At 34.2% G+C, this 23,000-nt stretch overlaps 1 protein-coding gene across 2 annotated transcripts; it reads left to right on the top strand.

Moving 5' to 3' along the window:
- Nucleotides 1-47: 47 nt before the first annotated feature.
- Nucleotides 48-22,985, top strand: LOC128189568 (sarcalumenin-like). 2 transcript variants are annotated; one of them, XM_052861225.1, is made up of 13 exons: nucleotides 48-63; nucleotides 180-221; nucleotides 387-575; nucleotides 5,404-5,515; nucleotides 10,545-10,638; nucleotides 15,716-15,770; nucleotides 18,833-18,973; nucleotides 19,318-19,478; nucleotides 20,066-20,313; nucleotides 21,050-21,218; nucleotides 21,366-21,478; nucleotides 22,036-22,120; nucleotides 22,411-22,985. In XM_052861225.1, the coding sequence occupies exons 2-13, from the start codon at nucleotides 200-202 to the stop codon at nucleotides 22,462-22,464; spliced, it is 1,443 nt and encodes a 480-aa protein (XP_052717185.1). In that variant the 5' UTR covers nucleotides 48-63; nucleotides 180-199; the 3' UTR covers nucleotides 22,465-22,985. The 2 variants fall into 2 exon arrangements, with proteins under 2 accessions (XP_052717185.1, XP_052717186.1); XM_052861226.1 differs by lacking the exon at nucleotides 48-63 and having other exon boundaries at nucleotides 191-221; nucleotides 451-575.
- The last annotated feature ends 15 nt before the right edge of the window (nucleotides 22,986-23,000 follow it).

Below are 23,000 nucleotides of genomic sequence, written 5' to 3'. Positions count from 1 at the left end.
TAAAGGTGTCGTCATCGGAATGTGCCCGAAGTAGATGAAAAATATATCAAAGACGCCAAACTTGTGAGTGACATTCTCTTGTATTAATTTTGAAAGTTTACAAACGTAGCCTAGACGATACTTAATCTATATTTGATATTATCTATGCATCTTTTAATTCGGGATCATTCTCCGATCAGCTGACGGAAGTAGTCGTGGAATGAAAACTGAGGAACGGAGGGGTGAGTAGAATATTGCAAAATTCCTAATGCGAAAGAGCTTTTAACCGTCATTTAATATATTTTTGTTTAAGTTATACTTTTTCGATAATAGAGGTTATGTTTGTTTCAAATGCCATCGGAAAATTTCGACGATTTTTACTGACAATTTTTCGTCTTATTGCGCAGAATTGTTCGAAAGTCATGCGCAATCTCCGTTCGGTCTCAATAAACTGTCTGCTCGACTTGACAGGAGCCGTGTGATGTCTGGCAAAGTTAAGCAGAAATCGTCGGCAACGGCTGCGGACTCGTCGACCCAGTCCATCAACGAGAAGATTCTGAAAGAATGTCACACCCTCTACATAGACCCAGATAATGGTGAGTTAATTTTTTCTTATTTTGCAAGGGGAGGCGGTTTGAATATTACCCGTGCAATTTCACAAGGGCATGGGCCGGTGAATTTCCGTCATTTCATTCATTTATAGCCGACTCGGCACTTTTCACATTCTTGGACAATTACCAATAAAAATTTTCAGTTCATGCTTCATATTTTATTGAAGAATATCAGACTAAAGTTTAAGTAATGAAATATTAACGTGGCGTTTTCTTTCCATGTCTTAATTCTCCAAATAATTTATAGGATGACCCGTCTAGCATGTTCTAAATATAATCCCGTCTGATCAATTCAGACTGGTCTGAGGGATTTTTTTTTCTTTATTCGTTCGTGGTCATTCCCTCCGACCGTATAAGTACTTTTTATTTGACGACATCTTGGCAGACTATCAAAAAGGAGATTTTTTTTCTCCCGCATAGAGCAAGAACAATGATAGAAAGGAGAGGGGATCGATGGGTTGATGCATCATTGCAGCAGGTTGTGAGTGTGTCTGGATGAATGATGAGTCATAGTACTTTATGACCTTCAAATAAGCTTTCCTTCTTTAATTTTTAGTAATTTGTTAAAAACATTTTCTTCATTTATGTCAAGTTATATACCATTAGATAAACATGGGATGGAGAATCAATTCTTATGTTAACGTCCTTTGTTCAGCCTTCTAGCTGTGGCACAGGTGAGTATTCAACAATTTGAGTCATGTGGGTGTGAACATTAGGTTACATGTCAACAATCCAAACCACGACGTGATTTGCCGAATTGCCAAATACAGAAAAAAATTCTCTGAAAAGGATTTCAAGTAGTTTATTTTAAAATTTATCCAATTTTTTTTTCATTCTTTACACTAATTATAAAGTTAAAATGATTAGTGCAACAATGGGAACTGTGTACATTGGGTACACCTAACAACTAGAAAAAAAATATAAATAACTATATATCTGAAAAGTGAAGATATTAACTACAAATAAGAATTGCATCTATCATGCATGTCTTAAACACAAAGAAACGTTAAAGTACTTTTCAAGAATATTATTTCATAGGAGTAATTAATGGGATAGGAGTAAAGGCACAATGGGTATATGTATATGTACCCATATTCAGAAACACACTTAAATGCCATGAACACAAAGACAAACATACATTAAGCAAATATAGAAGCCGTGCCAAAACAGTTTTGCTTTTAAATTTTTAAAATAATGTACTCAAACTTCCTGCATTGGCAATTAAAATTCATTTTTCTTATGTTGGTTAAAACTAATTACAAATTAATTTTATCAGAAATACGTTTGTACGCATGAAGTTTCATCTAGAGAAAAATAAGATTGGGGAGGGGGTAATGGAAGGGTGTTTATATATACCGTATTTCACGGAATTTAGGTCGATACGGTTTATTGGGCGAAGGAGGCCGTTTTTAGCCATAAAATAAAAAAAAGTATAAATAGGTCGACTTCGAAGAATTCGTCGAAAAATTACCGCTAGTTCTAATGAATAAATGGTTTAAACCAATAATGTTATCATATAGTAGCCTTTAATCTTATTTCACAGTTTTAAACAAAAGGGAAATAAAATGTATTTCTTGAAAACATCGTAAGAAAATGTCTGAAATTGCGTCAAAATTTTCAAACCAAATAATTCAGTTCGGCCGGTTTTAATTTAAGATCGTTTTTTATTACTTCCCTGCCATGTGTACAAACTGGTGTTAACCGGGGGATAGTTACCTAGCCTGGAGGCATGACTACGGTAGCACATGCCACCCTGTGTCTCTATGTGACTTTTTACTGTGTATATACACACGAGTCAACCTCTGATCTTATTGAAGCCTGCAGGCATGAGTAGCACGTGCCGAGAGTTCAACTGTGTATAAATAAAGTCAGCGCTACCCAGACTGATTTCAGAGACACCTGGCTAAAATTTCATCGAAAGTTTGATGTTGAATATACAGAAAAAGACTTGTTCATGTATTCTATTATGAAAACAAATTGTTTTTTTTTATTTCTACCCGACGATATTTCCCCCCGTAATTACCCTTTGTACGGTTCTCATTTTACTTTTACCGTGCGAAATCGATATCCTGTTTATCGTAAGCACACGATCAAAATGCATGACAGCATTTAATGATTCAGTCAGTGATCTAAGTAAGAAATGTAAGAAGAAATAAATCTATTTACATTTAATTTTGTTTAAATGATAAATTACTACAGTATATTGATTAAAATCCATACGATTTTTACACAGAAATTCAAGCAGTATTACAGTAAACACTCATGATTTTATTGGAGGGTTGCATAAATTTTTGCAAAATTCCAACCAAAAAAAAAACCATAAATTGGGCGAAGCGATGAATAGGGCGAGGTCCACATGTCAGGGGAAAAGAGTATCAACCTAAATTCCGTGAAATACGGTATACCAATTATTTTATGTTCTGCAGCAGAGTTATCTCATTTTGGAGTCTGTGTGTTACAACTTTACAACCAAATAAATAAGACACTAATGATAAATCAATAGATATGTATCAAGTGTTTTTTTTTTTTTATTATTTTTTTTTAATAAAAAAAAATCCCAAGCAAAGTCTAATTCTATTCTACCTTCTTAATCTCGTTAAACTCTTCATCAGACATATAAGTTTCTTTCTACAAAAATAGGTGAAAAAAAGATTTGTAGTGGCCAAGAGCTTAGATTCTGATCACCTTTAGTGATCATTTGATTGGAATATATTTTCTTTTTCCATGGCCCTAACTGGCTTGTACTTAGAGGATTTTTGTGTTATCTGATGTGACCTTGACACTTCACCTATAAATATCACTCAAGGTTACTGCATACCTTTTTATGAAGGGTTCCATGTGGGTGATGTATGGACCAGATTGGAGCAAAGAGAGAGAAGATATGCTCTGGAAAAGGATTTTTCATACAGTATAATTCTGTTATGACCTTTATATTTGACCTTGAGAATTGGTTCAATGTCAATTCACACTGTATACTCAAAAGCTATGTTTATGTGAAATATGAGCCAAATAGGGCTGAGAGGAGTTAAGCTCTGAAAAAAAGGATTCTTGGTGGTCTGATATTTCTTCAAAGTCACTGAACACCCTTTGACCTTAGACACTCTGTAAACAAAGAATGAGCCAGAATTGACTAATGAGAGAGAAGATATGCACCAGAAAAGGATTTTGTATATAATTTTTATATGACCTTAACCTTAGACCTAGAAACATGATTCAAGGTCAGTGCACACCCTTCACCCAAAGGCACTCTGTTGGTGAAGATTGGGCCAAGTGGAGAGAAGATGTGCTTCAGACAAGAGATAACGGACAGAAAGACAGACGGACAGACTGATTACTATTGGGTGCCTGCAGAGCAGGCCCTAAAAAGTAAACCGAGAGGGGTTTACTCTACTGTTAGGTTGGGTCTGATCTGTACTGTATAGTAAATTTCAAACTCTGATAATCCTTTTTTTTGGGAGTTGATTTTAATCAACTCTCCTATGCAGTTACTCAGGCAAACTGAAAGTGAAACAGTGTTTGGACCTAAGCACAAATCAACACACCGCTGACAACATATAGTTCTAATCAATAAATTCGATGTAATGTGTTCTTAAGCATTGTTTTTCAAGGAAACTTATTTATAGATACCTTGTAAAAGTCAAATTTTAAATGGTTAGAATAATTTAAATATTTTTTGAAGTCGTACATTTTATGTATTCCTACGCCAGAGTTCAATATGGTCTCATTCAACCAGACGCTCGGCTGTCTCCGTAAATCTCTGTCAAGCAGAGAGTCTCTTTTGCTTGTTGGAGATTAACGGAGACAGCTGAGAGTCTGGTTGAACGAGACTAGAGTTCAATTTTGCTTGGGTCCATACAATTTCTCATAACTATTTCGATTTCTGATACATAGATTAATGGAATAATTCTTTGAATATTAAACAACATGATTCATATTGGGTGTTCACGAAATTCCTGTGGGAGAATTCAAATAAATATAGGAAACTACTTGCCATGCAAAATAACATATCGTTCATTTTAAAATAAATAATAATCGATAAAATCAACTCCCGTCAGTACTTCAGTACTTTGATTTATCTTAATGTCATGATTAAAACAAGACCAGTCCCTTTTAAAATGGTCACATAATAACGCTAGGCAGAGAGAAAGAGAGAGAGCATATATTGCAAATAACTGTACCCTTCAAGATTTAGCCTGTTTGAGTTAAAAGAGATACAGACCATCTTAGCCTCATTAGATTGAGAAAGGGCAAGATAAGGTGACAAGAGGGACAGGAAGGAAGAAACAGAAAATTGCCACCAATGCAAAAAATGAAAGAATTTAAAAAAAATACATAAGTTTTTTGCAGGAATGCCCCTGGTTTGTGATCTTTAGGCTCTTAAAGTTCATTTTGTAGCACATTTGGTATGTATACAATTCCTTGAAGAAGAGCATATATGAAAATAGTGGTCCATATGCTTTGCAGTGGTATTTTTTCATCTCCCCTCTTCAGAAGGAAATTCTTCAAAACCCCCCGCATTGAATGGATTTTCACTATAGTCCCAATTCTTAGACAATATTAGATGAGTCTATTCTGGTACCGTATGCTCTTTGTTATAAAAAATTATGGTAATGATAAGGGTTGTCCTAAATTTTGGACCAAGAAAAAAAACATAAACAAAAAATGGTGTTTATAGGGGCAAGGGCAATAAATAAGGAGATTAGAGCAAGGTCATTGAGGTGAATGGGGCAAGAGTATTGCATAAAGTAGAATACATTATATGATATTAATTGGAGATAATATTGATAGGTATTCTTACCTTGTATCATTTAAGGCCTTGTAAAGATTGCAGAGAGTTTGGGCCTAACATTACTTGCACCCAGAAAAAAGATCTCCGTCCTCTTAATCGGCAATCACTCAGCTGGAAAGAGTTCTTTCATCAACTGGTAAGTATATAGACACACAGTCAAACCTCGTTAGCTCGAACTAGATGGGACTGGTAAAAAACTTCGAGATATACGAGTATCCAAGATATCAAATTTTTAAAAATAAGTGGTTGGGACCTACAAATCGCTTCGACATATCCATTGTATTCAAGATATCAGTGTTCGAGATATCGAAGTTCATCTGTATATACATTATGGAACTTTTCATTAAACAATGAATGCATAAATTATGTATTTCTTTATGTTATTTCAAAATCGCATAGCCTCACAAGGTGCATATATTATTTGTTGGTATTGATACCAAGAGGTCTGGAGACAGTTCTGCTTGTCATTTCACAAATATCCTGGTTCATTTCATCCGTGTCATCCTTTTGTCACTCCATGTCTCTATAGGATACAGGATGTGTGATTGAATGGTGTATAAGTCCTTATCTTGCGGTACACTGCTTATAAAACCTGGCACCTTTTTGACTTGAAGCTAATTTTGCTTACCAGGACTATTGATTTTATGTAAACAGGTAGAGATTTTGACCATATTGTAGGAAGAGAAAACATTTTAAACATTTTTCTGAATCGATGAAAATGAACGCACATAACTTTAAAAATACAAAAAATGGATTAAAATTTGATAAGAAAATCAGTATATTTGTGTAAGTTATAATGCTTTCATGGATGAAATTTAAACTAAAATATTTATCTTTGTAGTCGTCAATGTACAAATGCTTTATTAATGAAAAGTGACGTCAGGGCAAATTCTTGATATTAAATTTAGATCAATACAAGAATGATATCATGATGTCTGTTCTTCAGCAATGTTTTACAACTCTTCAATGGATGAAAATTGACTGTATCATGGATTTGTGGAAAATGTATTCATTTAGTGTTCATATTATATACAAGTGCATTATTGCGTGGCAAACATCATTCATGTCTGAAGAATGGGAGTTTGATCCTCCAATTCACTGTTCAAAATTATTACACAAATCTCTATTTTTCTTAATAATTTACAGCTCAGCTGGGCTAACATGCTATAAATTTGTAAAATACTTTAAGATTCAGCAGGTTCAGGCTTTGGAAACCTTATATTTTAGAACCATTGCATATAGTTACAGACTAAATCATCTAAATACAGGTATTTTTGATTGGATAATTATTAGAAATGATTATCGAATTATTTCTTACATTTTTATAAATTCTATGTAATGATAATTATCATATTGTAAAGACCAGAAAAAGTTTTTTTTCTGATTTCATTGCCTTGAACATAAAACAATGGCTCAAATGAAATACAATGTATCAAATGTCATCAAGATAAAATATATTCGCATATTAATTTTTTTCATAGACATTCATATATAGGTGAAATGTACATTAAAAACCTATAAATGGGACTTGATTTTACCAATCAAACTTTTCACAGCCAAATATTCCATGATAAAATAACCTTCAGCATGTTCAATTGAGTCATCAATCAATTCCATTGTTTCAAATTTCCTAATCTAGATCATTTAATTAATACCGAAGAATAAGAAGAAAAAAATTTGGCCATGAATAAACTTTTGGCATTCTTTTTGGAAAAATCACTGTACTTTGAGTTTTTCTGAGGTTACATAATTTTCTGTCATAATTTTGAGGTCTTGTGGAAGGTGTTGCTTCTATTTGCATTTTGTTTTTGCCAATGTCTGGGATTTGGTCTAAGTGGCTCACAAACTACAAAATCAATAATGCTAGTCTGCAAATAACCCACACAGAATAGTCTCTTCTCGCATCTTTTTACTGCTCATAGTCTGTACTGAACTTCTGAGCTTGCCAAATCACACGGATGCATACATAAAATACTTGAATCCTGTACAACAATCAAATAATAATGTAAAATGGTAGGTGTTGCTTTTATAGATCGTGACCTTATGCAAGATGCATGCAACAAAGTTGCTATGGTCGCAGTATTTCAGTTAATACTTGCCAGAAATGGGATTGGCAACAACCACTTTTCAAACCCAAGGGGGCCAGGGGGTCTCTATGTGTGTATGCTTTTAAGTGTTATTAGGTATAATATATTGTTGGGTAACAAAAACTCATTTTTCCTCATAATTCATAGGGCGATTGAGTACTTGTACTGACTGAACAAGGCAGTGTTTTTAGCACTTAAGAGAGGTAAATGTGATTAGAATGCTGTAACATTTGAACCAGGAACCTCACTTTTCCTGCTGGTTATGATGTCAAGGTTGAAATTGGATCTATACTTTAACGTTTATTTATAAATAAATGTAATTTATCTTTTCAGAGATATATATTCTTGTTGGCCTTTATAACTTGGTGATTTAGGGCATGCTAACTTATCTTAGCAGCCATTCCAATCAGTTTAAGTCATCATCATCTTCTTCACTTACTCAGATTGCATACATAACTATAATCATATTCTTTAGATTTCTCAAAAGCTCTGTGTTGACCAGGAATAAGAGAAGCAAAATTAACCTTAAATTTTACCCAGGTTTTCATTAAATCCATGAAATATATAACTGTACAGACATATAATATAAACCCCTTTTATAAGCACTTATAGGGATTATATTTTTGGGCATTTCAACTTTCATAAATTATGATATCCACAAGAATCTTGAAACGATTTCAATTAACATTAAAGATCTCTATTTTTCTGTAACCAGATTAATGGGTCTGTTGCTTAGTTGACAATAGAAATTATTATAGCACATTTGTGTTGCCGTTCTTTTTTTTTACTGTCATTAATAAAAGGGAGATAATGCCATTTTATTCCTGACACTGCTTCCCTTGAGAATAAAAAAAAATACTGAGAGTAGAAATTCCTCAACCGTTAAACTAAGCTCTTATCACCTCGAACAAGGAAAATACATAGGCACATACATGTATTTATAAATCACATTCCAGAACGTTCAGTGATTGCATTTTATATGTATAGATATACCTTTCAAACCAGACTGTTATTTCATGGTTATACAAAACTCTGAACTTCATAAGAAAGGAGAACATGATTTATTGATATTGTGCAAGCAATATTGTAATGATCAAATTTCTCATCATTTTGACTCATTTATATGGCTATAGATATTCATAGAGAAAGGACGAGGGGGGAAAAATCAATTGGATTGTATATATCGTGAAGACTAGGGACTGACATGTATTGGTTGGTTTTGCTGAATCAGCTGATTTTGATAGTTCGCCAGCTGACTGGCAGCCAGACAAGGCATTAGAGAATAATTGTTTGTTTGATGTAACCATAGCTTGGTATGTGAAGGTGAAGTCATTGCTAACATCAGGCCTCAGTGAGTGAACTGTACTGTGACTGACTGTTACTTGTGTGTAGTGCTCGGGGGATACAAGTCGCTAACCCCCTCTCTCCAGTCTTTGCATGGAGAAAAGATTTCTTTGTACATATTACGGCTTCGGCCCTCTGCCCGGGATATAATCTGCTGACATTGTATAAAAGATGGCTATTGAGTGAATTTAAAGGTATGACAGGTTGGATCATTGGGTGACAATCTAGAACACTCTGGGTACAAGAGGTACTTGTAAATGAAGAATTAAATCTCTCAGCAAGTCTTTTTTTTTCTATTTTTCGGTTTTATTCTACTAATTGCTTTCATTTTTTTATCGCACCATAGGCAGCTGGTGTTATCGGTGGTTACCGCCCAACATTCATTGATGTTATATTGATACTTTGAATGTCTGTCTGGGTGTATTTTTTTTATGTAACCATAGGATATATCTGAAGGAACCGGGGATAACTATTGTGAATTGCTTTACGTAATCCTACCCCTGTAATATTGATGTCCTTAGGTTTGAATAGGAAGCATATAAGAGCCAGGCAGAAATCAGATGATCATGCATAAATTGAAGAAAAACGGAAGTATTCTTGATAGGAGGTCAAGCAGAGTTTACATATTTCAAATGTTTTGATATAGTATAAAAAAAAAAAATCTGTCGCTACATGGTGCCTTTTTGTAATGTCAGCTTTTAACCATTATTTGCCAGCACGCGGTAGTATGCAGTCATTAAATGTTCAAGAATGTTCAAATACCCAATTACGCAATCTTCTAACTTTTGTAAATTTATGTGTCTGTTCGGAATTCTAATTAATGCTCTTCATATAGATTGTCTTGAAGCCATCACATAAAAAGGTAGATTAATCTTGTACGTTTGTATTATAGACATTTTTTTTTTTCCTTTTTACAATTGGACTTTTCTGTGTTCAGCTTTTGTGGTTTCTTTGCTTGAAGGAAAATAATTTTGTTGCAAAAACAAAGTGATTTACAAGCCCATGAAGATTACTGACTCTGCAGAAATGTTGCACCCATGTGCACTTTTGAATATAACAAGCTCATTATTAAATACATACTGAATATGTCTGAGGTCGGGGTTTTTTTGTGGATAATTTTTTCGCTTGTTGCAAGCTTTTCTGCTTGGTTGGGTCCCTGCTATTCAGAAATCATGTAGTCTAAGCTCCTTATGAACTTTTGATATTAACTGTATGCATATAACTCTGACGTACCATCCTGTTGCGCCTAAACTAAGCAATCAATATACCCTACGTCAACTGGCAAGAAAACGTTAAGTCTTGCCTAATTATAAGGCCTGGCCATTGAGTTATATCCAGTCTGGGGTCATATGTCTGGAGGTCCGTCCCAGCTGTATCACATTGACCTTGCTTTGACACGTGGAGAAAGTTGTAACAAAGACAAAAGGGGAAGAAAAAACAGCCTTGTCCTCAAGTGAACTTGTTACTAATAAGTATATTTCGCCTTCTTCTGAAGGTGACAATTGGGTGACATTTTCTGCTTATCATTGATTTATAAATTGTTTGGCACAAAGTGAGAAAACATATAATTCCCAAAGCGATGTCATTGAGTAAAATTGTCCACATGCTACCAATTACAGCAAAGATGTTCCGTAATTAGAATTAGATGTGAATTTGTATTAAGCTATTTCTGCAAATCATAGTTATGAAGGTGATAATTTTTTTCAATTCTCAAATTGTTTTTCTTTATATCAGGTATGTTGAGGAAAAGGTTCAAAGAACAGGTGTTGCCATTGAAACGCAAGGCTTCTCCATTGTGACTAGTGGGAGGAAGCGAGAGTCGCTGACTGTGAGTATAAAAGTCCTGTCCTCTATCTGTTTTGTTTTTTTTGCGGGGTACTACTTTTTTCTGGTCAACCTAAAAAAGAAATGAGATTGCAAAGAATGGTTTTACTTATCAGTTCAAAAAATCCCTGAAATATGAAATTGCATTAAAATAAATGTATCTAAATATTTGGAATCAAGTTTTTCACTCGAAGAAAAAAGCCAGTTATATATAGGTTTTGACCATCAAGGAAAACTGCTTGCCAAAAGGTCAGACAATGATCTGAGTGTTTATTACCTATTGTGATACAAGAGGTCATACTCTGTGTGGCTGATCAGTTGAAATTGGAGTAGTGCATAGAAACAGATTGGGTATCAACCAGCTATTTGAGTGACTTGACAGCCCCACCCCACATATCAGTTAGGCACTTGATTAGTTCATCCTGAACAAGGTCAAGATATATATCGGGTATAATGTATGGCTTTTCCCTCATTCAAGGAAACTTATCCCTCTGACTGCGATTTGTTAAAAAAAAATCATGATTTTCATGGTCTTTGAACTCTAGCATTTTAAAAAGTAAACCCTCAATTTCATATTCTGAAATTGTGTAATGGTAAAAAGTAGAAGTTTTTTGAGAAAGACAAATACAGATGTTTATTGAACTCGACATAGCTTACTATAAATATAAAAAAGAGACTTAGACAAGTGAACTTTCATTCACCTGAAGATTATTGTCATTAATTTTAGAAGCAGTGTTTCAGAATTGGAAAAAGTAGGATATATATTTATTTTGTTTTTCATAAATAGCATATCTTCATTTGACAGTAAAACCAATAAAGAAATTTTGCAAAATGACTATCAAATGCAGATTGCTGGAGTAAAGAATTGGGTGCAGAAAATAAAATGAAGGATTACTGGGTATTTTGATATTCTTGTGTACGTGGTACATCATTTATATGCTTAATGATTCACACATTTGTACTTGGAGAAAAAAAATTTCCAATGTAAAAAATTATCAGGAGATGTTGCATAACTGAAAATAGATACAGCGACATGTAGTGTAAAAAGGAAAGTAATTTTTTTAATGCCTTAATGTTGTTTTAATGTTCTGTAGAATGTTGAAGTCAGTTTTCGACTTATCAACATGGTGTACTCTTGCATAATGAAGGAATTTTAGCAGGGTCTTCACAGTAGAGAGTTAATTTCCACTCAAGGAGAACAGCATATTTAGAGAGAAAAGAATATTAATCCGCAGATTTATGTTTAAGAATCGTAGAACATGCATTGCATAGTGTTTGACTTGATTATTAGCTTCCTTGAAAGTTTTTTTTTTTTTCAAAAATTTGAAGTATCTGATTTGTTGCCAAGAATGTATAAATTCAGATAGGACATTGTGAGGCAGTATATTGGATCCTGTTTGGGCATGCATCCATAAAATTTTGGTATATTAAATTAAGTGACAGGAGAAAAAGAAAACTCATAAAAAGAAACTGCTTTGAGTTGTGTAAATGTAGTTGTCTGGAAGCGATAGTATTTGAAATTATTAAAAGCTGTACTTAATTGACTCATGATTAGCAAAGTTAGCTCAGAAAGTAATCTCTTATGTAACTGTTGAAATAAGAAATTGTTTAAAAAGAAAAAAATTCCATTTTCCTGGTACAAATGCATTGTCAGCCATGCAAGACCAAGGTTTTTTGGGGGTTTTTTCAAACCATATGGGAGTGTGCTCAAGCTGCAAAAAAGCCATGGCAAGTTCCACTAGATAAGACAAAGGCAGATCTTGGACACATATGGAAACTATCACTTAATTTCTTTAAATTTAATTTTACCACAGTATCGTTATAATTCGCAGAAAGATAGTGTCATTAAAAGATGATTATTTTATTTTATTTTATGATAGATGAATGATAAGCTGTTAAGATATATTCATTACATGTTAAGTGTTGGGGGCAAAATTCAGTTTTTGCTGCATATTGTTTTCAAAGCGTTATGTGGCAATGTGTTTCATACAAATCATCATGATGCCATCCATTTGCTTGTTTACTTGTTTCGTTTGGGTATGGGCCCACAAGGATAGTTGTTCAATCAGCTCCCCATCAGCTGATTTCAGCTGTCACTGGTTTCACCTAAATCACCCTGCCGACTCTGTCAGGCTAAGGTCAGCACACCCTCACCCTATGTGTCTACACTTGCTGCATCTTACTTGGCCCTGTAGATTAATAAATAGACATTCTACCCCATAATAATTGATAAAACTCAGTACAAAGAGGGTCACCCCAGCCTGATAGCAGAAATTATATAGGGCACTAGGACACAGGAATGTCACAGTCCCTCCCATTTTAGGGCTTAATTTTCCTCCTGCAGATTTTCTGCTTTTTGATAGAATATTAATGCTGGGCTAATAAATGAATAATCAATAGTTTACAAGTTTGATTTTGTTGAGGAAGAAGAATTTTCCATGGGCTTGTCGCTCAATAGATAATGCTTGGCAGGCAATGTGTATGGAGCTTACAAAATGTGCTGAGTGGGCTGTTTTTCATAGCACACATTTGCTTAGTCATATAACGGAGTGGGTTGCCTATTGTATGGATTTTTCTGAAGTTATTCTGAACATGAAGAGATTTAAGATGTAATGTCATAAGGAACAATCTGCTGCACATTCCTTTTTTTTCAGAGACTAAAACAACTTTTGTCGAGGATTTATCGTTCTTTTCACATTGATCAGCTTTATTGTTGCAAATCCAGCACCGTTGGTTGTTAATTTGGTGTACAACAAAAGATTAGGGACTTTGCAAACATGTGCAGTTGAAGAAATTAATGATTGATGCATTCCCAAGTAACTGTTAAAAACTTGATATCCGTCTTATCAAGTATTTTGGTATGTTCTCCATTTCCTCTACCTGGTGCATTTATTAACTGAAATACATAAAGATTTTTGAAATGAGGGAGCACAGGGTTTAAATATCCTGATAGTATTAGGTTGATTCAAAACTTATAACTTAGCTTTCCTGTTAATTACTTCTCTGAAACAAGAGCAGTTTTTATTACTATATTTCGTATCATAGTTACTTTAAACGTAGTAACCTTTTGACTCGTCAGGAAAAAATTCAGAGAAGGAAAAAAAGGTGACATTTTGGTTTTAGTGATGAAGATATGAAATAAAGGATTTGTGCAACATTACATAGATTTTATCACAAACAAGATTTTTCACCTATAGGTACTTTTGTTCAGCAAAGACTAATAGATAATACTGAACAATACTTGAGAGATTAAATGTCCAAAATGTAGTCTGGCAGATTGCCGAAATCTGGATAAAATTGTTGGCCGAGTGTGTTGTTTGGAAAGAGTTTGGGAGGTCAATAGTGTTTCTGTTGTTGACCATGTGTAGAGAAATGATGATCTCCCGGTCATGTGCTATTGACCGTTTGTAGAAAAATAGTCAGGCCTAGTTTATGTAAGGTCAAAATTTTGTTTTCTCTCTGATATGGTTTTTCTACACGATATTAAGTATGAGCTGTGTGCTATATTGAGCTGAAAATTTGTTGCATTGATCATTCTGTGCAATTTTTCAAAAGTTGTTAAGGATAAAGGAAGGAATAATAGATATGTGGGATATGAAACCAAAACAGGGTTTTTTTTTCTTTCTGGCATAATGCAGTCTGCAGTAAGGGGAGTAACTCTATGTTACATCTCTTGCTAAATGATTTTCATTATAGCTGATATTGATTGGCAATGCAGTAGACGTCTGCATTTTTAAGTTGCACTTGGTGTTGGTTTAACGTGCCACTGTTCTGCCGGCTTTTTCATGTGAAGGATTAACAACAGATTAGCTTGGTTTGTACAACTACAAAATTTTACTTTGCTGGAAATTTACTTTAATTTTCTGACTGAATAAAATTACGTACTTCTTTAAAAAGAAATTGATATTGATTCAGTATTTCAAACATTATGCAATAATTTTTTTTCTCCTTGTATTGTAATGACAGGATTGGAGAAAAATTGAGATCTTTTCTCTTCAGGTGAAAGAATGATTGAATACACAACCATTGTTCAGTGTACCCTACGCAGTATTTAGGGTGTGTCTCCTTAATACCTGGCAAGCATATTGGTTGTTGTCCTAAGGAATTTGTTAGTTGATGCTCTGAAACTATTCAGACTTGTCTGTAGCATGCCACTTGTTATGTAATTTTGCAATTATGATTGTATGATTGTGCTTTGAAGATTCTTTGGTAAGAAAAAAAAAATTATGTAAGGTTGATTTGAAATGTCAGATGTTTAGGTCTGATTGAGGTTAAAAGAGGAGGACTCTGAAGATTTTGGGGTTCAATAGAATGGCCATAGGTGAAGTCAGTTACAGTAGGATGGTGTAATGGGTTTTGAATACCTGCAGTTATAAGGTTCATTTGGTACAGCTATGCAGGTATGTATGATTCACACTTCTATCTGCCAAAAGGATAGGTTAAATACAGGAATGTTTAGCAAGTTAGACCAAAACAAGTTTGTAAGGGAACTAGACTCGTACAGTATATTTGAAATGCAGTGGATAGAAATTGAACAGTTAAAATGTTTTATAAGCTGGGGCTTTGGTATCTTATAAGGACTTGTGCAATCTGAGAGAGGATGCCAAAAGGGCATTTAAATATTCAGCCAGGAGTTGTTGACAATTCACCATGCCGATTATAATGCTTAGTCATAATCAGCTGATTGCAGATACGTAACAATCATTCCAGAGCTTTAAACACCGGCACACGAAGTCGCAATGGACCCTAGGAGAGACTTGAAAGTCCAGAAGGGAGAAATTGAAGGGAGAAATTTTCTTGATAATGGTATATATTGTCTGGTGTGATTAAAGTTCAAGGTCAGATCACACGGGGCTGTAGAATGTATGGGTTTATATGTGTATACATGTAGCTGTTGCCAAGTTCTGTTGAATAACACTGTCAAGGTTCATCAGCGTACATGTATGTATTTCAAGCCATTGGCCTTCATTTACGGTTTATCTCAATCAAAACTTAAACCTATATATACAGTCTATGTTGTGAAAGGTTTTTTTATTTTAATTCAGAACATTGACCCCCCCCTCCTTTTTCTTTATCTACAGGGAAATGCTACACTCCATCTTTATCCCCATTTCGAGCCTCTCAGGCAGATTGAAGGTAAGATTTGTTTCATACTGGATCATTACTACTATCATGTGACCCAAAATTTTGTTTCAGGTCTTTTTATTCTGTCCAATCACATCGCAAAGGGAAGTAGGAATTTGACTTCCTTTATTGTGATTTATCTATACTTAGATATTATTTATTAGAATCAATTGTTAGATTTTGATTTTTCTAGGAAATATATCAACTGATCAATGATTTTTTTTTTTTCAATTCTTTTTGGGGTCTCATATTTCTGTGAGCGATGAATTAAGTCTGTAGACTTGTTTTGGAGATAAACTCATGTTTTATAGCTTTACATTCCTTAACTGTGAAAACCTCCTAAACCTTGGGGGTTAAAGTCCAATATCCCTTCCTTGTAAGACCAAAATAAAGAAAAAAGTAATCCATTCTATGTTGAAACATATATACTACATGTATAAAATAAAAATTACTGATTGCCAGAATCAGTACATCACAAATTAAACAAAGAAATGTTGAGCCTTAAGTCATTAAATAAACGAAACACTCAGACATTGAAGCTATCTCTCCTTTTATTGTGAAAAAAAAAATACACAGACAATTTTCATAGGAAAAAAGGCACTTAAGTGCTAGAATTTTTTTCTTTCGTACATATCATGGGTAATTATATCGGACCAAGTCAGGAGGACAGGTTGCAATTCAAAATGGAGACTGAATATTGATGCTGATGAGCAGACGGCCCTTCACTAGGTAGACTTGATGAAATCAACAAGCTGCCTGATGAAGAGCTGTCCTGCTTAGATGCATTTTCAACTGAAAACATAAGTAAAGTGCAACTTGAAACATAAGAACATAAGTAGAGTACACATATCATTTTCTATCTTTATGAAAAACAAGTTAATATTTCAATTCATTAACAGATTTTCTTAATACGATATATTCCATGCAAAATCTAGTTCTATCATTAATTCCATGACAGGTCATTTGCCTTTTACAAAAGGGCAATGGCTTCTGTTCAGAGGAAAACCTGATCTACAGGGTCATGCAGAAGATAAAATAGATGTGCTCATTTTCTATTAGCATAACTCAAGAGAAAGAGATGTAAATTGTTGGGAAGAGACAATGCCGAATGATGTTGTAATGAGACAACTCCGAATTGCATGTGGAGAAAATTGTTGTATACTGGAGATGAGACGGCTAACCGTCTGGAGAGGTCCTCAACCTGCTATATATTGATTTGTCTGGCATGTTCTCTCCGTCAGCATTTACCCGATATCTGCATCCATTCCTGTAATATCACGGAAAAAAAGCCTTACATGCCAGCCACCATAGACTGGGAAGTGAAGTCAGTCCTGTTTCACCATTACTCAGAGATGCTTTTGCTCCATAGTCAGCATGATGCAGATTCGGCCTAATCTGATATGAAGTTAATGTATTACTGAAATGCTGTAGGTCATTTATCCATAGTCATTTATTCAGCAGTTTAATTTTACCATAATTTGCATGCATTAGGAATTTTATATCTTAGAATGTTGTCTCTTTGAGTTCACAAGTGAAGGCTTTTTCTCAATGACAAGCTTGGAATGGTAGTTTTTCCTTTGGCCAGCTATCTCGTGCAAATCTGAGCTGAGAGCTGCCAAATGAAGGGCTGTTGTTTCTGCTCACCAAGCAAACTTCATCAAATGAATCTTGAGTGCATGCTAGAACACTGCTGTGTCACAGGAGTAACTTAGGAATAGCACATTCTCATTTAACACTGTGGTCATTTTTTATACAATAGAAAGACTAGAATGAGAGTTCCAGCCGTATTTGTTATTAAAAAATGTATCAGTTGACATATAATTTAATCCAGTCAGATGTTGTTGAAATTGGTTGTTTCTTTGGGTGTTTTTTTTCCCCTTTCTCTCTATACATGTAATCAGATAAGAGTAAAACTGATTTTAACATGTAGACCATTTTAATTTTTTTAGTTACAAAAAATGCAAAACAAAAAAGGTCTAAATAAAGATATAACATTATGGAAAAAGATTATAATGCATTAAGCCTCGTGATAGGTGTCAATCTTGATTACTTTATGGGAAGGCTCCTATTTTCCCTCAGACAAGGTTGTCTGCTTCTATAGTATATACATACAATATATTAATGTGTGTGGATTGATTTCTGCCTCAATAGAACAATCTGGTAACAAATATTACATGTATATGAATAATTCAGAACCCCATAATATTGTTGGACTTTGGTGACAAGTCGGCCCTGAACAATGGAAATATTGACCTTATGTTCACTACCAGTAAAAAAAGAAAAATGTCTATAATAGGATACATCACAGCCGTGCGGAGGGGTTATTATTGGTAGCGCATTATGATGCTTTCGTAAGTCCACACAAAATTTTGTTTTTGTTTTAAAACTGAATTGATTAGAGTATGGTAACTGCCTCCTTTTTCAAAATACGCCTTGATTCAGAAAAGATCGAAACTTATTGGTATGGATCTGAGAACTGGTATTATAATCTTAAAAGCAATTTTGATCAGAATTCATTGTACAGAATCGAGGACTGGGCAATTTTTTTTAATTTATATTTTTTTATCACAAAGGATATTTGTACACTAAGTGTACACACACTAAGCCTCTGGAAAGTGTTATAAGCCAAGAAATGCATAAGCCATAGACATTTTTGCACAAAAGCATATTTCATGTCTTGCAATATAACACACCTGCGTACTCTCATAACAACGATTAGCTCTACATCTTGCACTCCCACACAGGTATAGTACTACTGTATTATACTGTGAACCTTTCTAAGTGTAAACCTTTCATCTTGACTGCTTTAGAAGGAGTGGAAATATATCCATTATTTCATTTCAGTATGCCATAGAAGCAGAATATATGCAATGTTTCCGGAATTTATATCAGACAGACAAAATATAGATTTACACTTAGGTGGTCTATTACTTGTAAAATGCCATCAATTAAGGAAACATCTTTGACTTCAAACTGTATTTGATTTGAATACGATGATTCCACATATTCTGTCTTTAATACTTTGATCTGTAGATCGTTTGGTATTGGTGTTTAATGAACAGAAATCATTTCAGGTGTCACTGATTACCTGACAACTGAGATTTCCACGTCCAAACAAAAGCGCTTTAACCTCGTCAAGTTCATAGACACGCCTGGCTTAGTGGATGGAGACATGCAATATCCATTTGATGTCAACAGAGCTATTCTCTGGCTTGGTAAAAAAATCATTTTTTGCATCTTTGTCATGTTTCTTTGATCAACTCAGGCATTCATTTATAAAGTGGTTACTCCATCTGAAGAACATACTTGGAGTGTGTTTTGTGCGAAAAATTCTCTGGTATCTGAAATCGACATTTTTTTTCATAAAAGGTAAACTATACAGCAATTGGACTCATGTTAATTGCATCAGTGAGCATTTCAGAAATTCATATGAAAAACTAACCCAAACGTTGAATTTTAAGAAGGCACATTTATCTTTTAGATTTTTTTTTTTTGCACATGTATGTTTTATTATATGAGCAAATTTTTTTAATATAATTTTTTTTTTTTTCCAAAACAGGGGACTTGGCAGATCTGATCTTCGTGTTCTTTGATCCCATTGGTCAAGCACTTTGTAAGAGGACCTTGAACATCGTGGAGGAGCTCAGCAATCACCACTCCGAGATAATGAGATTTTATCTCAGCAAAGCAGATGAGGCCGGAGATGAGAGTGACAGACAGGTACACTTGTCAATCCAATTTAAGAATGGATAATTCGTGACATATGATACATGTACATGACAGAGAAAGAGAGAGAGAATGATCAAGTAATTTGCGAAGAAGGAATATCCAATTATAGCATCTGTACCATTAAGGCATATTGATGTCGGAGAAAATATTTCATGCAGGGAGATCTTTGCTTATATTTATAATGGGCATATTTTAGATAGGCATATTTGTATCTCTGTAAAAACGAGTTTCAAAGGAGGTAAAATCTGCTACCAGTATGATTTGATGAAAAAAACACAATGAAAATGATGTACTGTGTATAGTAAATTGCGCTAGACATGCTAGATGAAGAGGGGCAAATGTAACTGTCAAGTCTATCTTCAGAATTATGTACAAAAATATGTTTGATTGAAAAACTTTCAAAATAAGAAGTACATGTACCAATATGATAAATATAAACTATCCTTGCATTGTGTTAAACAGGAGAAAGGCAAGCAAAGCCAGCAAGGTGGTTTAATTTCTGTAGTTGGCATTAAGTTGTTTTTTTTTCAAAACCTAGCATCACAGTTTAAAGAAGAATTCATCTTTATGTTTTATAGAGAGTGCTAATGCAGATTGTACAGGAGCTATGTAAGCGTCCCAACCTGAACCGTACAGGATTTGAGATGCCCACCATCTATGTACCAAACATGAACCAGAAAGGTAGCTCTTGTGTCAACCAGATTGAAGAGGTGTGTCAGGACATTGAGAAAACGATCAACCAGACCATCCAAAACACTCTGAATTCACTGGAGCGCGACTGTGACCAAATTGCTACTCTAGTGGAGGAGAAACTTCAGAAAAACTTGTACGTTCTCATAAACTTTTTTCCCCTCAACTGAGATTAAAAGACATTTGTTATAATATAATTTGTTATAATAGGTGTTTTTATATTGCATAATCATCATTTTTAATTTTTTTTGCATACATGTATTAGAGCTGAGCCTTTTTTCAATATAAATTGTGGTATTTTAATGTGAAACAAATACTGTGGAATCATTAGATTTTCGTGGTTGCTCAATTTTCATGGAATTCGTGGGTACCTCTCATCCACGAATTAACATCCTCCACGAATTAATAAGTTAGGTTAATAGAGTCATAGTTCCTTTGTAGGTTTAAGAGAATACACAAAATTAGGTCCCCACGAACCTCTAAAATTTAAGCAATCCACGAAAATTGGCCCCCACGAAATTTAATGATTCCACAGTATTTTAGTTTGTCTTCTATTCACTTCAAAGCAAGTTTTGTAGGAAGTCAAGCAATGTTTTAGGCCAAAAATTTAATTGCCTTATTGAAAAAATAAGATATGGAAATTGAGTTATTCCCCTTTGCAAATATTGCAATAAAAATAAAATACCTGCCTTCAATGTGTAACATTTTGAAATTTTTTGCCAAGAAAACTAAAGATAGATTTTTTTTGGCATCAGTTTGTGTGCTTGTCAGTTGGATTGCAACATTTCGTTTTTGTAGAAAATCAAGCGATGTTTTACTTTAGTTTGTGACCTGTTTAACAATCAATGGACAGCAACTTTTTGATTTTGTAGGGAAACAAGCAGTGAGAATCTCCAGGCACGGTTCCGTGGGGCATCCTTTGGGCTGCTTGGTGTCTTCATTCCATTCCTAATGCTGACCACGTACCTCATCTCAACGCAACAGAAAGTCATGAAGGACATATTGGGAGAAAACATTCTGGACACGCTAGGCATATACCTCGTAAGGACAATGATAGAAATCTCAACCACAGAGTTTCAAAGTTGTTGATTAAATATTTGTCCTAATTTATGGCACTTTTTCGATTTGTATACAGTTCAATGATGGATTTAAGCAATGACTGTATAATGAATCTTTTTTACCCTACAGGGTCCACTAGCGAGGGGATGGAAGGCAATCCCCATCCAGTATTCTACTTACATCCTGTATTTCATCTTTGGGTTTACCCTTATTATGCTGTTAATTGCAAGATATGTCTCAAGGTATGTTTACCCTATACTTTATTACTATTACTCATCAAATTATATCCCACTGCATTACTCATAAAATATAACTTGTATAGATTTTAGAAATAACACCAGGCTTTATTGGCAAAATTGTTTTTATGCCAGACAAATTTTTACTATTGGTCATCTTTTTAAGTATACAAAGGGTTGTACTCTAGTTCATGATGAGTGACATCTGGTACATGTATACTAAATCAACAACAGCTCATCATTTCTATAGTTGACATTCCCCCATCTGGTCCTTGAGGTTATAAACCATACTGTCATATACATGTATAACACTTAATACCATATTGTCTGTACGTCAATGAAATAAAGCTCCTCTACTCCACAGCCAGTGTTCACTGACAGCCGATATCAATTGTTAGAAAGTACTTGCATGAATGACTTGCAGGAATTAACCTTATTTCAGTGGCTTACGTCTTCTTGCCATTGCAACGCCAGCATTAAAGTATGCACATGTAACTAGGTTAGGAATCAGGAAGTTAAAAACTTAACCAGCATGTTATTAATGCACCTGCTTCATGTTTCAGAACAAAACTGACTCTATCCAGGAAGGAGAAGAGACATTTGTCAGAAATCAGAGAGTTTGTGCAGAACACAGTCAAAAAGAAGAAGGTACAGAACAAGTGTTAAAAAATTACATCCATGTGTCTGATTGATGTGTAGGGTAGTAGTTGGAAATTTTTATCTTCATCTTTTACATTATCCAATGCAAGAATTAGAATTTTTGGTATTTAAATCTTGTGTATTGTCAGCAGCATTTTTGAAGGAAATGGCTTATCACATGAAGGAAGGAATTTATGAAGGGTTGGGGGTGTTCAATAAAGATAGACAATTGTAAATGTATGTAATGGAGATTATGAGTTTGTTGACAGTTATAATTTTTAATTATCCTTTCATTACAGGAGTCCCTGTACTCTGACTACCTGAAGCAGAGCGTGGCAGACCATGATTTATGAGAGAGACTTTGTCTAAGTGAAAAGAACTAACTGCAAAATGTTTGCTCTTGTCTCTAAACTGTTAAGTTATTTGTGTTCATTTTCTTATTAATTTGATTTTTTTCTGGAAACATCTTGATTTTGTAGAATATATATTGAAAATTGTTAGTTTTGATTAAAGTTAAGTGTTGATTAAAACAATGCTCAAATCTTTTGGGTCACAAAAAAGAGTTGGTTGAATTTTTGTTCACTTTCATACATTACACTTGTGAATGGAAGATATTTATACTATGTATTCTTCAGATAATGATCATGATTCATTTTTTTTTGAGCAAATATGTTTATGTCACAAACAAATACTTCTTTGTATGGACAAGATAATCCATTTTGTGTTAAAGGCAGCTTTGATAGAATGGAGTTTATTTTTGTGGAGTACCATGATGTAGATAATTTAGATTATTTTCAAATCATAGAAAATATTCTCAGGTGTTTCATTGTGTTCAATTGGCAGCTTCATTACCCATTAAATATAATGAAATCATTTCATGCAGTTTGTT

This window comes from Crassostrea angulata, chromosome 6, assembly GCF_025612915.1.
Source record: "Crassostrea angulata isolate pt1a10 chromosome 6, ASM2561291v2, whole genome shotgun sequence".
Classification (NCBI taxonomy): Eukaryota; Metazoa; Mollusca; class Bivalvia; order Ostreida; family Ostreidae; genus Magallana; species Magallana angulata.
The sequence above is the reverse complement of the archived record's forward strand: the minus strand, read 5'-3'. Positions and strand labels throughout refer to the sequence as shown.